The 16,426-nt window shown below is 40.5% G+C and overlaps 1 protein-coding gene across 2 annotated transcripts in view; it reads right to left on the bottom strand.

The window, feature by feature from the left end:
* Positions 1 to 16,426, bottom strand: part of TCEANC2 (transcription elongation factor A N-terminal and central domain containing 2) — a 35,842-nt gene that overhangs the window by 18,848 nt on the left and 568 nt on the right. For both annotated transcript variants that reach the window (XM_019837057.3, XM_003990126.6), the window contains exons 2-3: positions 16,084 to 16,228; positions 6,027 to 6,168 (exon numbers count right to left, since the gene is read on the bottom strand). In XM_019837057.3, coding sequence (XP_019692616.1) covers positions 6,027 to 6,168; positions 16,084 to 16,185 — 244 coding nt within the window. In that variant the 5' untranslated portion in view covers positions 16,186 to 16,228. The remainder of the gene's footprint in view (positions 1 to 6,026; positions 6,169 to 16,083; positions 16,229 to 16,426) is intronic.

The following is a 16,426-nucleotide window of genomic DNA, read 5'->3' as shown; positions in this document are numbered from 1 at the left end:
TCTGCGAACCAGGAAAGAACGCTGCCCCAAGAGACCTGGGTTCTCATTACATTGCTAGTGCTAACCTCGCTAAGTGGCCCTGGATAAGTCACTTCATCTTCCTGGGTCTTAGTTTCCTTCTTTACAAATTCAAGTAGCTAAATGGATTTAAAAGTGTTACAACATTGACATTTATAGAATTCAGAAATAGATAACAAAAATTAAAAGATCTCAACAATAAACAAAGAATACAATTCACCAAGAAAAGAAGAGAGTGCCTATAAACACAGAAAACAATTCATTCTATGCAGCAAATGAAAAACAAGATGCTATTTTTACCCATTAAATTAGTAAGATTTTAAGAAAATGGCAGGAATATAAACTGGAATATTTCTAAAAGTCTAAGATTCAAAAATGAATCAGGCTAGGAGATATATATGCCCAAGAATTACCTGAAATAAGGCCTCAGTTAAGCTGAAGTGGACAAGCTCTTTGGGTAGGTACTCTAAAGTCCCTTCTGTTTGGGGAAAGGGACAAGGACTGAAGAAAGAGAGAAGGGCAAGAAACAGGATATACAAAGCTAGAAAGAGCCATGGAGGGAATCCTTGACCCTGTCGCTTTCACTGATTTGATGAACATATCCTGAGCTGCTGCTATATGCCACACTAATGCTTGAAAAGCACTGGTGAATAAAATAGCATGGTCCTGCAGGCACAGAGCTGCGATTTAGCAAATAAAAGACAAAGAAGCCAAAAAAATGAGTTAATTATAAAGTCAGAGAAGGCATATGAAAGAAATAAACATATAAAATAACAGACACAGAATGGGCAACAGGTTCAGTGCCATTTATGTCAACAGAAAATAGAGTAATCAATGGTCTCAAGTTCACAGTTCTGGGAAGATGAGAAATGAGACAAGAGTACTGGATCTGGGTAGAAAGAAATCACTCATGTCCTGTGAGGAAAGAACAGTGGTGTAGGAGAAGCCAGGATGGAAAGGGTTTAATGAAGGAATGGGAGGGGCAGGAATGGGAGTTGTGAATGCGTATCAATCATTTTTAAAGGAATTTGGCTATAAAAGAGAAACAGGTGCCTGGAAGACGCAGTAGACAGTTAAAGGGGAAGATCTGAGTGTGTCTAAGGGCAGATAGGATGAGCTGGAGGAGAGGGCAACAAAGCGAAAGGCATGTTGGCATCCTCATTCCCTGTCACTTCCACAGTCAGTCCCTGCTAAGTCCAGTCCGTTCGCCCAGACCAGGTTCCCTCTATGAACCTGTCACTCCGCAGGCTGGCTTCTCTCCTGTTCCAAAAGTCAGAACTTTCTTCCATCCCACATTTCTTTTCTGATACTGCTGCCTCTCTTTTCTTTCAATACAAAATTTTTTAAAAGGGCCGGTTTCATTTCCTCACTTCTTCCTTACTCTTCCCGTTTCTGCTCCTAACCTTGCCTTTGAAGCTGTCTTCATCGAAACTGTTAATGACCTTACTTTGCAAAATCTAACATGCAATTTTTAGATTTAGCTTATTTGGCCCTTTGACAACAATGGACATACTGACACTCCCCCCCCCCCCCCCCCCCCCCAGCAAATGCCCACTCCTTCCCACTGCATGACAGCATTCCCTCCTGTTTTCCTGGTCACACCTTCTCAGTTTCCTTCTACAAGTCTCTTAAATACTGGTGTGCCTCAGGATTTTGGACTTGGCTCTTAGCTTTTCTTACATACTCTCCCCGGGCAAGCTTATTATTTGTTGCCTCAGTTTCTAGCTATATGCTGATGATGACTCTCAAGTGTATATTTATAGTCTCTCCTTAGCTTCAGCCTTGTACATCCAACATCTTGTTGGACATTTCCTCTTGGATGCCCCACAGTATATCAAATACAGTAAGTCTAACTGTTATTAGAACTTGTTATTTCCCCCATCTCTATGGTAATAAGTGGTACTGCCATCCACCAATTTGCCCATATGAGAAGTCTGGGCCTCAACCTTCGTTCCTTTATCTTCATTCCCAACATCCAATCAATATCTACATCCTTCGGATTTTAATCTCTTGATTCCAACCACACTCCTCCATACCCACAATGACTATCTGATCCAGGTCACTCTCATTTCTCACCCAGACACTTCAATTGCATCTTAACTGGCCTCCCTGCCTCTAGGTTTGGTTTTCTCCAACACTCTTCTGGTAGACAGATTTCCCTAAAACGCAAATCTGAATATGTCACTCCTCCATTCAAAACACTTCGATGCAACCACTTTTTATCCTTAAGAACTCAGGCTTTACGATGGACTAAAGCTACCCTTGCACTGCAATACACTAGATAAATTCTGGACAAAAGTCACTTCATTCCCTCAAAAAAAGTAGACAGAGGCTAAAGAAGTAGGGTTATCCTAAGGGGTGATGTCAACAGCGATGTTACTAAAATACTTAGCTTTGGGCCCATGGTGAAGTGGGAGAGTTAACCAGTTAGTTGGACTCTGATACTGGGCTGGGATCTTTGCAAGGTGTGCTAAAGTATTCCAGGTAAGAAGTGGTCCTTGACTACTGGCAGAAAGAAAAAAAAAAAAAGTAAATCCCCTCTAGAGATAAGCTCCAACTTAACCCCACAGAATTTCCATGGATTAAAAGAAAAGAATGAGCTCACAATTCAACATCAACGAGCACATGGAAAGGCAAGCACCATAAGACTTAGAAGAAACAAAGATTTAAACCCCCAAGGACTATAAATATTAGAATAGTCAGATGAAGTATACAGAAGAACCATACATTAATATTTAAAGAAATCAAAGGCACTATCACAAGGATATACAAACGATATTTAAAAGAGACAGATTGGGGGGAAATTTTATAAAAATGTAAAACAGTTTTTGAAACAAAAATCTCAGTGAATGGGTTCAACAGCTGATTAGAGTGAGCTGAAGAGAGAATTAATGACTTGGAAGATATATATCTGAAGAAATTTACTGGAATTCTATGGGATAAGGAGATAGGGTTATGACAGACAAGCTAAGGGGTATGGAAAATAAAAGGTCTAAACATACTTCTAATTGTAGAATCCAAAAACGAAGGAATAATGAAAGAGAAGCACTTTGGGGGCGTCTGGGTGGCTCAGTTGGTTGAGCATCCAACTTCAGCTCAGGTCATCTCATGGTTCATGAGTCTGAGCCCCACACTGGGCTCTCTGTTGTTAACAGAGCCCACTTTAGATACTCTGTCCCCATTTCTCTCTGCCCCTCCCCTGCTTGCACTTTCTCTCTCTCAAAAATAAACAAACATTAAAAAAAAAAAAAGAAATACATATTGTGGTAGCCAATCTACTAATAGCCTCCAAAGATCCTTACCTCTTGGTGTTCATAACCTGTATGCAGTTGCCTCCCAAATTTTACCTGGGTTGGTGTCAGTGACAGAAGCGATACCTTATCACTTCCAAGATTAGGTAATGAAACACACTGTGGCATCCATCTTGGTTGTTCTCTCTTGGGTCTCTTGTTCTGGGTAAGTCAGCTGCCGTGTCATAAGCAGCCATAAGAAGAGGCCCATGTGATGAGGAACTGAGGCCTCCTGCCAGCAGTTCAGTGAATGAGCCATCGTGAGATCCTCAAGCCCTGGTGAAACTTTCAGATGACTAAAGCCCCAGCCAACAGCTTGACTGCAACCTCTTAAGAGACCGTGAGCCAGAACCACCCAAATAAGCAGCTTCCAGATTCCTGACCCTCAGAAAAACTATGTGAGATAACAAAAGCTTAAGCTGCTAAATTTGGGGGTGATTTTTACACAGGGATAGACAACTAATACACACACTAAGACCGAACAGGCTTACAAAGAGCCTCTTCCATCTGGTCCAGACTGCCTCTCCAGTTTCATTTCTTGCCACACTTTCCCGTTTATTACATTTCACACACACCAAACTTTTAGTTTCTGGAATGCATCATGTTCTCTCCCCCCTCCAGTCCTCTGTAAAGCGCACATGTTACCCACTATCTAACACATTCTTCAACACCTTCTTCTCTACTCCCAATGCATATACTCCTTTGGCTAGCTTCTACCCATCATCAGAGCACTCATCACACTGTATGATAAACTCTTATTAAACTGTCTGTCCTTCCATTAGACTGCAGGATCCAAAAAGGAGAGGACAATATCTGTCTCCTTTATTATTACGTCAGCGCAGTTCCTAGCACAAAGTAGTCAGTAAATATTTGTCCCTTTTAGCCCACAGGATATGGACAGGCAGGAGGCTAAAGGTAGAAGAATGGAGACATTTTCAGGCAATGATCCAAATGAATCTTCAGCCTAGCAACTGAAGTAACTACAAAGGAACCAAGAAACCCTTATATTCCATACAACCTCAGGTTTAGGGAGGGCTTAGGGTAAGGTCAGGAATCAAAAGTTGGATAATTTCCAGCTCCTCCTAAGTTAAGCCTCCTTGTTATGGTTTCATTATGATCCTTGAATTGAAATCTATGAACATCAGACACATCCATTCTTAAAAGCACACTCGCAATTGTACTCAAAGGACAAATAATTTTTTTTAATTGATCTCTGTGCCCAATGTGGGGCTTGAACTCACAACCCTAAGATCAAGAGTCACCTGCTCTACTGACTGATCCAGCCAGGCACCCCATAAACAGAAATATATATTTTTAAATGATCATCTGTTCTGTGTGTGTGGGACAATTCCAGCCTATTCCGTTGATATTTATGATCTGAGCAGAAATGGCATTTGTGGTGTGTGCCTAAATATGAACATACACATACACATATGTACATATATACATGTCACAAAATATTAATCACTAGTACCCTCTACTGGTGGAAATACCTTATCGGCTCATATGAATGGTCTTATTGCCCTCTAGTGACCATGACTTATAAAGAGAAAATCCAGCAGCAGATGGGAGAATCTCCTTGGCTGTAATGATGGGGTTTTATGTTCTTTAAGCATCTAATTTTCTCAGATTCTGGTTTATATTACAGGGGTGCAACTCTCGAGACTCTTGGGGGGCCCTCTGGGGGATTCCACACAGCTCTTGCCAGCTGTTAGCACCAGTCTGAAGCTGCTCTCTCTTTTGCTTCCCATGAACAAGAGGTCAAGGGGAGGCAGAGAAGGCATTGGTTGCACTGGCGAGGGCAAGAACAGCAGCTGTGAATGACTACCCTGGACTCCCTAGGGAGCTGGGAGCAGCTTGAGGAACACATGTTGGCCCTCCCTTACATATTATTCACAGTTGTGTACTGTACTAAAATGGCAATTCAACGTAGTCCCTGACTTACCTTTTAAACATCTCAATGCTGTAATAAAGGATGTCGCAGCAAATGTTGCCATCATTTTGTTTTTACAAACCACACTCTGCAAGTTATTTCTGTTCAAGACAGAAAAGCTAAGATTTAACTGTCAAGATTTAGCGGAAATGTCATCTCTTCTATGAAATCTTTTCTGAATTCCCTAGATGTAGGTGACTGCTCTGTCCTCTGTGCCAGCAGGTACCTTGTACAGAGTACAATGATATCCAGGACACTCTTCATATGTTTTTATTTATAACCTATAATATTTTCTGCTCCTCATTGCCTACATGCTTGTTTCTCCTACCAAACCTCAAGTTCCTTGAGGTGACAAACCATGTCTCATTCATTTCTACACACCCTGCATCAAACGCGCTCAAAATGTTATCCCTAGATCACTGCTGGTTACCAGTCTATGAGGTAAGTACAGAAACTGAAGTATGCATTAAGAAACTTTAATAGCAATTTGACAGAGTAATTCTGTATCCGTTGAATCTAAAAAAAAAAAAGAAAAAAAGGAAGAAGAAGAAGAAGAAGAAGTGGGGCTTGTATTTTGTATATTTTAATTTTATTTTTCTGGAAATTTTTATTATGTGTTATAGAAGTATTGGTCTGCAACCAATGGAGAATTTTTTAAACAATGGTCCTTCACCACGGACAGTCTGAGAGGCACTGATATGATAGATAACTTAATCTTTGAGGCAGGGAGGAGAGGAAGAAGAGACAAAATATAAGCACTTTTCATAAAATTCAGAAGAACATACCTATCCTTGTTGATTTTAACACTTCCCTGGAGGGTATTTTCTTCTTTAATTCTCGTAAAGCTTCAACTAGATTCTCTCTGGTCTGACCAGGAAGCTCCAACGTAGTTTTCCACCTTTTTATGTCTTCTATAACCACAACTCTCTGGGAAAAAGAAAAGTCATTTGGAAATGGAACATTTTCATTAGAAAAACATCTGCCTTCACCTGAGTTAATGGGGCTCCTATTGACATATGAATTATTGATTATGACCTGAACCAAAGCACAGTACATGATGGCCCCAAATGATGGGTAATTGCTTAAAAGCAGGTCCCGCTTACTGCAAATCAGGAAGAGAGTTACATCTATTAGGAAAAGTGCAAGTTTTAATCTAACCATGTCAGACACTGCTGGGCACTTAGCAGAGAGAGGCAATAAGGATGAGAAGAAAAGAAAAATGATACTAAGGTGAATCAACCTTATAGCTCACTTAAGTGTCTTCATTCACAGGCAAGGACAGAAAGCAAAGAAGCCATAAAGGCATATTTATTTCAACAATAAAAAGCATACTTCAACAGCTCCCCACTTCCTAGATGATAAAAGTCAAAGTCTCGTTTGAAAAGTTTTTAAAACTCTAAAACACATAATAAGGTACAGAGTAACTATTTATAACTGAAAAAAAGTTAACATTTTGCCATTTCCCATAAAATAACAAAACATTCTAAAGTTTGTCTCCTTACACCCTTCACTAAACTCATTTCTCGCCTGTTTCTAAGAGAAATCACCACCTTCAAGTTGATATGCATCTCTCCATTTGGTGTAAAATATGAACACTTAAGGAATCTGGGTGAAGGGGATGAGGAAGTTCCTTGTACTCTGTTGCAACTTTTTCGTAGTTCTGAAGTTATTTCAGCTAAGAATTAAAAAAATTAAACTGAAAGACAAAATAATAAAGTTGCTTTCATAATTACAAAAAAATACTGTCTTGGATGGTTATTTCCCCGGGGAGGTAGGCCCAATTAGGGAAAGGAAGGGGGCACAGAGGGCTTCTGGGATTCTGGTAATGTTCTGTTTCTTGATCTGGATACTGGTGACACAGGTGTGTTCACTTTGTGAAAATCTGTCAAGATGCACATTCATGATTTGTTCACTTTTCTATATACAGGTTCAATATAGTTCTATATAGTTCAGTAAAAAGCAACAACAACAAAATCTCAATTTCCTTCCCTGGCTGGGGTCTGCTTCCAACCTAGCAGCCCATGGTGGGAGAGGTCTGACTCCTCTCCCCATTTTGCTTCCCCTTCCCCCATCTGCTTGTTTGCTTTGGCCTCTGACCCTTCCAGGTTTGAAGCTGGGAAAAGGAGGAGAGGTAAGGGACAGGAAAAGCCTTCTCTTCTTTTGTGATACTACACTAGTCCAGTTTTAGTGTGCTCTCTAGACTTGGCAGATTCGGAAAGCAGACTCTTTTTTCTTTTGAGGTGTTTCTGTGGTTCCTCGGAGAGCCCCCATTGTGGAGACCTCACTTGCCATCCCTGTAGTGTTGGTAATGCCTCTTCTAGCCAGCCACTTCCAACTCCCCGCAAGCTCCCAGTTTTCGGCAAACCACTTTACACACGCTCTCTGTGGCGGTCCCACTGACCTTCCAATGATCCTTGTGAACTTAACCCCTTTAAATCAACTCCAGGCCAGCTCGCATTTTTTCTGCTATATCCTCATCTTTGCCCTGAAGAATTCGAAGGGTTAACAGCCTTCCCATCCAGCCACTCTCTGTTTTTAGTCTTTCCCAGGCACAGATCTGGTCTCTGTGTCCACCAGATCCAGGTACAGAGGTCAAGTTCTCCAAGTGAAAATACCACAGCCCTCCCACTATATCCAAGGGAACTCTCTCTCCTCTCTTCTTTTAATTTCAACCTTCTTTATGGCCTAGAGTAGGTGATGGGTTCGGGATTCCGAAACTGGTCTTCATGTACCGCCTTCACAATTTCTGCATAGTCTAGAATCTCATCTGGGAACACTTTGCTTTGTTCTCAGCCTTGGGGTGCTTTAGCCAGAAGGGAGACAAGTTCTTTGTTATGATCTGCTACAATACAAAACAATACTGTCAGTGGTATATGGTATGCAAAATAAAGAAATGAAGCCAGTTAAGGGGATATTTTCAATAGGAAGAAGATGTAAAGTATAAATATCATATCATTCTGCAAAAGGCTTTTTTTCACTCAATATATTTTCTCCATTCACTCATATACATAAACCCAGTTGATCCACTTAATAGTAATGGATAGTATTCCATTATTTTTACACACAAATGTCTCAGAATTTTAAAATCTATTCCCCTAATGGATATTTAGGGTCACCCCACCCAATATTTTTCCTGTTGTAAACATTGCTAGGATGAACTCCTGCCTGTGACATATTCAATATCGTCTTCCATCCCTTGCCTTTTAACTTTTCTGGGTCATTATGCTTTAAATAGCCTATGGTTGCTTTATTTTGCCCCCATTCCCCATCCAATCTGAGAATCTCTATCTTTTAACAGGCATGGTTAAGCCACTCGCATTTATTATGATTACTGATATAACTGGATATACTTCCTCTTTGCTTCTTTTACTTTTCCTTTCTTATCTTTGATTGTAACAGCTTGAGTTTTCTTTGATCTTTTCTTTACGGTTGGCAAATTATACATTCTATTTCTATCATTATACTGTTCGTTATTATACTTTTTAAGACATATGCTCTATGAAATCTGTATCAGTATCCTCCTCACAAGCTTCGGCTTCAGAAATCCCTACTAGAAATATAAATGACTTGTCTATCCTTTCGTGTACCTTAACTGTTCTTTCATATTTTTCTCTATTTCTCTGGAATGAATTCTAAGTGATTTCCTCGCCTCAAGCTTCCAATCCACTATTTCTCTCTGTAGCTATGGCTTGTCTACTTTTAACCTGTTCCATGTCTCCATCAAGGAATAATTTTTTCATAGGACAACTTAATATTTTCCTCAAAATGCGCCCAATTTCTTTTCATAGTCTTTTGTTTTTTTCTTACAGTATCTCATCTTTTCTTTATAAAATTCACATATTTAAGATCTCTTTCAGGTTGTGCCCTTATTGCCACTTCTTGGGGCAGGCAATCTCCCTCTGGGTAATTTTGACCATGAGTTCATCTTCAATGGAGACTATTTCCATGGGGATCTGGTGTCCTAGGGTGTGAGGTGTTTTAACAGGAAATCTCACATTTGCCTTGGCCAAAGCCTCTGGATTTCTCTGATCTATGCCAGTTATGTTCACTTTTTTCCTGCTTTGCTAAGAGTGTAAATTTAAAACCACGCATAGTAGTAAGTATGGGGTTCTAATTTATTATAGTCAATTCTTTTTCCATCCAAAACTCCTGAGAAGATCATCATTTTCATGCTATTGCCTTGGACTAGTGGATGGAATTTTTCTAGTTCATTTTTCACAAACATGGTAGACCTGTTTGGGCTCCCAGCTTGAAGTGGGAATTATTAGCCTGAGGCCTTAGGCCCCACACTGGCCCTAAAACTTCACACCCCAAACATTGTATCTAGTTTCATAAAACTGTTCAGCTTCAGCCCCCACTTAAAGCTTAGGGTTTGAATTTCCTCTCTCTTTCTGGCATCTGAAGATTTCTCGTTCTTGCTTTCAAGCTCAGCTCTGTATTAGAGACTTTTTATCTAGCATTTCTACATGGTTAGAATGAGGTGAGGGATTCCACATGAGATCATTCTAGTATATGGAACTACAGAAGCCCAAACTCTAGCATGGAATAAAAGGCCTTACATGACTTGGCTCCTGACATCCTCTGCAGCTTCATAATTTGCTCCAGCTACATAGCAAACTATCTGAAGCTGCCTAAATGAATTGCAGTGTTTCACACCCTCTGCCTGGGATGCTCTTTTTTTTGCCTCAACCATATGATAAACACCTACTTATATTTTAAGACTCCTTTCGAGCATCCCGTCTTCTATGAGGCCTTTCCTGACTCTCTCCTACCAAATCTGACCACACTCCCTTTTAAGTCCTTTGTAATTAAGTGGTTCCTACCACTGTATCTGCATTTTATGCACATACTTATTTATAAGGCTGTCTTCACCACTGACTAAGCAATTTAAGGGCTGGGACAATTTATTTGTCTCTCTATTCCCTGCCACACTAGGTATTATTGAACAAGTCATCTCTACCCTCGAGGACTAAATCCAGTATAGTTTTCAGATCCGAAATTTTAGCTCAGAAATAGAAAAATCTGCAGTCAATTCCAGAACAGAATTCCACATATATCCAAGAATGTTCCTTATTTCTGTCCAAATATGGGTCTCAAAAGAGAAATTTCAAGTTATTATCTGAATTATTTAGAGGAACAAGGGAAGTGGACACAAAGTATCAAAGGGGAAGCTACAATGAGCAGTGGAAAGGTTATCACCAGAAAGACGTGCTCTCTCCTATACCATCTGGTCTTATAGTTGTGGATGGCTGAAACATCAGGTTTGACAAAACCAATTAGGGAAAATGATTCACTCATAAGCAATAACATGGAAACCATCCCACCAGAGGGGGCAGGGGACAATCTATTGGCTGCTCCATCCTACAGAAGGAGGAAAGGTTTACAGAACATTCTAAAGTGCTGAACCTAAAAGAATTCACATATTCTTGAATCTTTTAATAATAATTTTAAAAAAATCTCCTATTGCAACCAATAGAGGAAATCACTTTCCCTTCAGGAAGTAAGAAGAGATTAACCAAATTAACCTCTACCATTCAAATGTATATTACACACGCTCTATTGGGTATCACTTCTACTGAATGTGATAAGGCTATGGCAAAATTACTTGTAATATACCGATAACAGAAGTACAATGGTCCCAATATCCAAGATTTTTATACCTCTTCTGCTTGACATTCAGAAACCTCCACTTTCTTAGTTCACCCTGTAGGGGGCAGACAGTGGAACCAGACTGTCTAGGTCAAATCCCAGCTGCCACTTAGAGCTGCATGACCTTGAGCAAGCTACTTAATCTCTCTGTGGCTTAGATTCATCTGTCAAATATAAATGATAAAAGCATCCATTTCACAGAGCTGTTATCAGAGGTTAAAGAGTTAATATATGTAAAGCACTCTGCACAATTCCTGGCCCAGAGAAACGGGCTCAATGTTAGCTGTAATCATGACCATCGCTATCATCATCACTGTTCCCAGCTCTAGTGTTACCACACAAGCCCCTCCTTTTCCACACATGAAAAGAGAACATTACTGATCAGTTTTACTATATGACATGCACAATGCTTAGCCCTTTCAATATGTATTTATCTATTTAGCTCTCATAACAACCCTGCAGGTTATAGTTATTTCTAATGTTACTGATGAGGAAACTGAGGCTTGAACATTCAGCAGATTCTTGGCATTTAAATGTGACACTGGTATGTGGGAATAAGTTACTTGGCAGAGTAGATCTCTTTAAAATGCAAATTTAACTCAACTTGGTTTTAATTTGTCATTGTGTATACATAAAGTAAGCATGTGTACACGGACAAAGGGAAGAGAGCAGCAAGAACTACTTACTATTAAGTGGTTATACATCCCTACTTCCCTCTACCTCGCCAAATCTTTTCAAATCTTTAAGGTGCTCTGAGCACTAAAACAGACACTGAACTCTCTCCTCTTATCTCTTAACCTTTACTGTCTAAACAACAGTTTTGTAATGGATCACATATGATTTTCTATCATTACTTATTAATTTCTTATAATATGATCCTCCAGTAGGAGTCCCATGAGGGTTCATACTTTCATCTTAAATTTCTTTTATGGGGGCACCTGGGTGGCTCAGTCGGTTAAGCATCCCACTTCAGCTCAGGTCATGATCTCACGATTTGTGAGTTCGAGCCCTGCATCAGGCTCTGTGATGACAGCTGGGAGCCTATTCCAGATCCCGTGTCTCCCTCTCTCTCTCTCTTCCCCTCCCCCCTGCTTGTGCTCTGTCTCTCTCTCTCTCTCTCTCTCTCTTAAAAATAAACATTTAGAAAAAAAATTTTAATTTTTTTTATGTTCCCTGGAGTATCTAGCATAGTGCTGGGCATGAAGTTGTTTTGTAATAATATTTGTTAAATAGTTTACTATACAGACCCTGCAAGGGCATCCCCAAATAAGAACGATTATTATTTAGTCAATAAATTTTTACATGCAGGCACTGTGTTAGGTCTTGGAACAGAATCAGAACATAGTAAGACACTGTGGTCTCAGTGCTCAGGAATTCACAGTAGACTGGGGAAAAGTACAGGTAATCTGATCATCACAATACAGTAAGGTACGTGCTATGAGGATATCTGAAGAAAGTGCTGAGACAGTATTGAAGAGGGAAGGACTAATTCCCTCCAAAGGACTCAGAAAGCACTTCAACACTCACTTATTTAACCATTTAATATATGCCAAGCACTGTGACAGGAGGTAAATAAAATACCCAAGGTCCCTGTACTCATGAAACTTATAATCTAGGATTCACAAGGAAAGTCGCATTTGAGTGGGTTCACCAATGAGTAGCATTGTCTCCATAAAAAAAAAAAAAAAAAAAAAAAAAAAAAAAAAAAAAAAGAAGAAGAAAGAAAGAAAGAAAGAAAGAAAGAAAGAAAGAAAGAAAGAAAGAAAAAAAAAAAAGTTTGCCAGGAAAAGGGACCAGCATCAAGTCAAATCACTGGAGACATGAAACAAACTAGTTTATACAGAGAACAGCAAAGAACGGGGTGTGGCTGGAATGCATTCCTGGGAATGGGGAGCCATAAGGGACGAGATGAGAAGGCTCACTGGGGCAGAACAGGGTCTCATACACAATGCCAAGGCTTTTAGTGTTTTAGTTCATTTGATCATTCAGAAAAATACACAGTGATCTTCTATGTACCAAGCCCTGTGCCAGGTACCAGGGACGCAAAAATCAGTCAGACACAGTCTTTCAAGAAGCTCAGAGTATAGTAGGATACAGCATTAAAAAAGACACAACATAGCACAAAGGAGTGCAGTGACAGGGTCATGCTTAAGATACAGGGATGGCTTAGAGAACGGAGTGATTAGATTGGCTTTCTGGGTGGTCAGAAAAGGCCTCATAGTAGAGGAGACTCTTGAACTAGGTCATAGTGAATAAACTGGAGGTCATAAATTGATGATAACAGCAAACACTTGCACAAGTACTTATTATGTGCTGGTCTCGGTTCCAAGCACTTTACATATATTGGCTCACTCAAACTTCAAAACTACCTTATAAAATAGATAGTTCATTAATCCCACTTTATGAAGAAAGACACAGAGAGATTAAATGACTCGCCCAAGGTCATGCAAACAGTAAGTGGCATGGCTGGGATTTAAACTTTGTTCTTTTTTTTTTTTTTTTTTTTTTCCTAAATGTTTATTTTGTGAGAGAGAGTGTGTGCATGAGTGGGGCAGGGTGAGAGAGAGAGGGAGACAGAATCCCAAGCAGGTTCCATGACATCAGTGCAGAGCCTGATGCAGGGCTCGATCCCACAAACCTAGAGATCACGACGGAGCCAAAATCAAGAGTCAGAAGCTCAACTGCTTAACCAACTGAGCCACCCAGGTGCCCCCAGAGTCTGTGTTCTTAATTACCATACTATATTGCCTCCAGGACAAGAACGTAAGGCCATTCCAGCCAAACAGGACAGCATATGCAAAGGTACAGAGGTAAGAAACAGCACACCATCTCTGGAAAATTGAGTGGTTGGCACCGGATAGAATGTAAACAAGGAGAGCAGCAGGAGATGAAGCAGGCGGATGCCAGGTCACAGAGGGCCTTGGGTGCCAAGTAAAGAAATGTCTTCATTGACAGGTAATGAGAAACAGCTGAAGGGTTAGGCAGGGAAGTCACCTGACAGATTTTCTTTTTTTTTAAGACTGACTTCTCTGGCTTCAGTGTGAAGGGGAGAATGAAAGAGAATGCCAAAGGCAGGGAGACGAGTTAACAGACCATGGCACTGCTCTAGATGAGGGATTTTTAAATTTAAAGTTGGAGATGTAGAGACGAGAAGGACTTTTAGGAGGCAGAATTGGAAAGTAGATACAAGAGAGGAAAGAGTTAAGGATGGCTTCCACGTTTCTAGTCCCAGTTTCTTGGCATATGGATTTAAAAGTAAAAACAAGAGAATGAAGAACAGGTTTGAGAGAAAAGCTACTGCATTGAAGGGGAAAGTTATTCCCCATACACACTTATTATTTATTCTGATTCCATCGTCACATGACATATTCTCATCTTCACACACAGGGACTCTCAACTGAGGCCCAAGTGGGGACACAGAGAGGAGAAGGGGCAGGTGGAGGTATATTAGAATCTGGGTGTTTGTATGTGAGTGTATGAGTAGTTCGATTACTACCCTCCTCTTTTTCTTCCAGTCTGATACCACAATCCTGCCCACCACGTCATTGAGAATCACTATTGTATACAAGTATCCATGAACACTCTGATAAAACACAGACAGTTGAAAAATCTGATTATGCACAGAAATCCAAGACCAGGAGAGACTTTTAAAGATCATCTAGAATTCAGTAGGTCTAAACCAAGGGCTGCCTGGAAACACATGAGGGCATTTTTGCTTATCACAATGGGAGGTGCTGTTGGCATTTAGTGTCTGAAAGCCAAGGATGTTAAATGTCCTATAATTCACAGGACAGTTCCAAATCATGAAGAATTAACCTTGCCCCAAATGACAACAATGTTCCTTTGAAGAAATACTGATATGGTTCGACCCCCACATTTTACAGATGAGGACAAATTGAGATCCCAAGTAAGAAATGACTTGCTAAAGATCACCCAGCTGCACAACAGGGCCGAGAACCAAGGCTTCTGTTTATACTCCCCTGCACTGCTTTCTTTTTTTTTTTTTTTTTAATTTTTTTTTTTTCAACGTTTATTTATTTTTGGGACAGAGAGAGACAGCATGAACGGGGGAGGGGCAGAGAGAGAGGGAGACACAAAATCGGAAACAGGCTCCAGGCTCTGAGCCATCAGCCCAGAGCCTGACGCGGGGCTCGAATTCACGGACCGCGAGATCGTGACCTGGTTGAAGTCGGACGCTTAACCGACTGCGCCACCCAGGCGCCCCATCCCCTGCACTGCTTTCTAATCAGGGTCTGGTAAATCCGTAGCACGTCTAGAAGAGGAGTCCAACTAAGTACGGAAGTTAAGTACTCAGAATGCTGCCTTGCTATCATAGCCCTGCGCATATTTTCTCTAGCCCCAGATCCCACTCTCACCTTCAGAGACCTAGGCTGGAGCTACACATTTGGCAGTCATCACTGTGGGAAGCCGTAAGACAAATAAGGTCACCCTGGCCAAATACATAAAATGTGACAAGCCCTGGGGAGCACAAATATTAGGAGTCTGGTGGAAGAGGAGGAGCCCATTAAGGAAACTAAAAAGAAAAGGCCAGAAATGTAGAAGTTCAAGAAGGCAAAGGGAACTAATTACAACCGTTTGTTTGTTTGTAGTGAAACAATTCTTACTTGATCATTAATTGGGTATCTATGTCCGTTGATGCATTGTTGTCTATCCTGTATCTATTCCCTTGCCTCTTCTTTGCCAACAGAAATCAGACATGTCAAAGTTGCAAACAGTCTTGTCAAAATAGTCTGTTTCCCAGTCTCAGCTGTAGCTGTTAAGACCATGTGATACAGTTCCAGCCAATAAGACAGGAGAGTATAGTATCATCACCCAGCCTTACTGAGTTTGTACAGAGTACACAGAATCATATTTGGTACTTTAACATTCCTAATAAACCAGAAAATCTTGCCAAAAAAAAAATAATAATAATAATAACCTAGGGGGCTTGTCCTACCAGACAGCAAAACACACCATAAAGCCAAAGTAATCAGAAAAGTAACAGAAATGCATGCAGGCCTTGATAAATAGAAGTCTGTATAGGGTATGAAGAAAATAAATTAGGAGTGATCAGGAACCCTTTGGGGAGAAAACAGCAAGAAAGAATTCACAGGTCTTCCACAGAACTCCTCCTGCACCACCTCGCTATCACAGTCCTTTCCACATTTTCTCTGGTCCCATATCCCCTCTCACCTTAAGAGATTCAATCGTGGCCTGCTTGTAAATCTTTGCACCAGGATCTTTCTTCTGAGGGCTATTCTGGATTCTAGGCGTTCGAATGACGAATTTATCCATGCCTAGGGGACTCCCAACTACCTTCACGTGCTGGCAGCGTGTTCTGCTCAAGAAAGAGGGAAGATTCTAAAACGTGATCAAAACTGCTGTGATGTGTGCTCCTAAAGTAACATAATGGCCTTTTATATACTCTGGAAGCCTTCCTCAATTAGGAGGACTGGGGTGGAATTTACAGGAAAGAAAATTTCGTCTTGGAAAAGAAATATCTTGCTATGAACTGAAACTGTATATAATGATCTGT

This window comes from Felis catus, chromosome C1, assembly GCF_018350175.1.
Source record: "Felis catus isolate Fca126 chromosome C1, F.catus_Fca126_mat1.0, whole genome shotgun sequence".
Taxonomy (NCBI): Eukaryota; Metazoa; Chordata; class Mammalia; order Carnivora; family Felidae; genus Felis; species Felis catus.
This window is presented reverse-complemented; position numbering and strand designations above follow the sequence as displayed.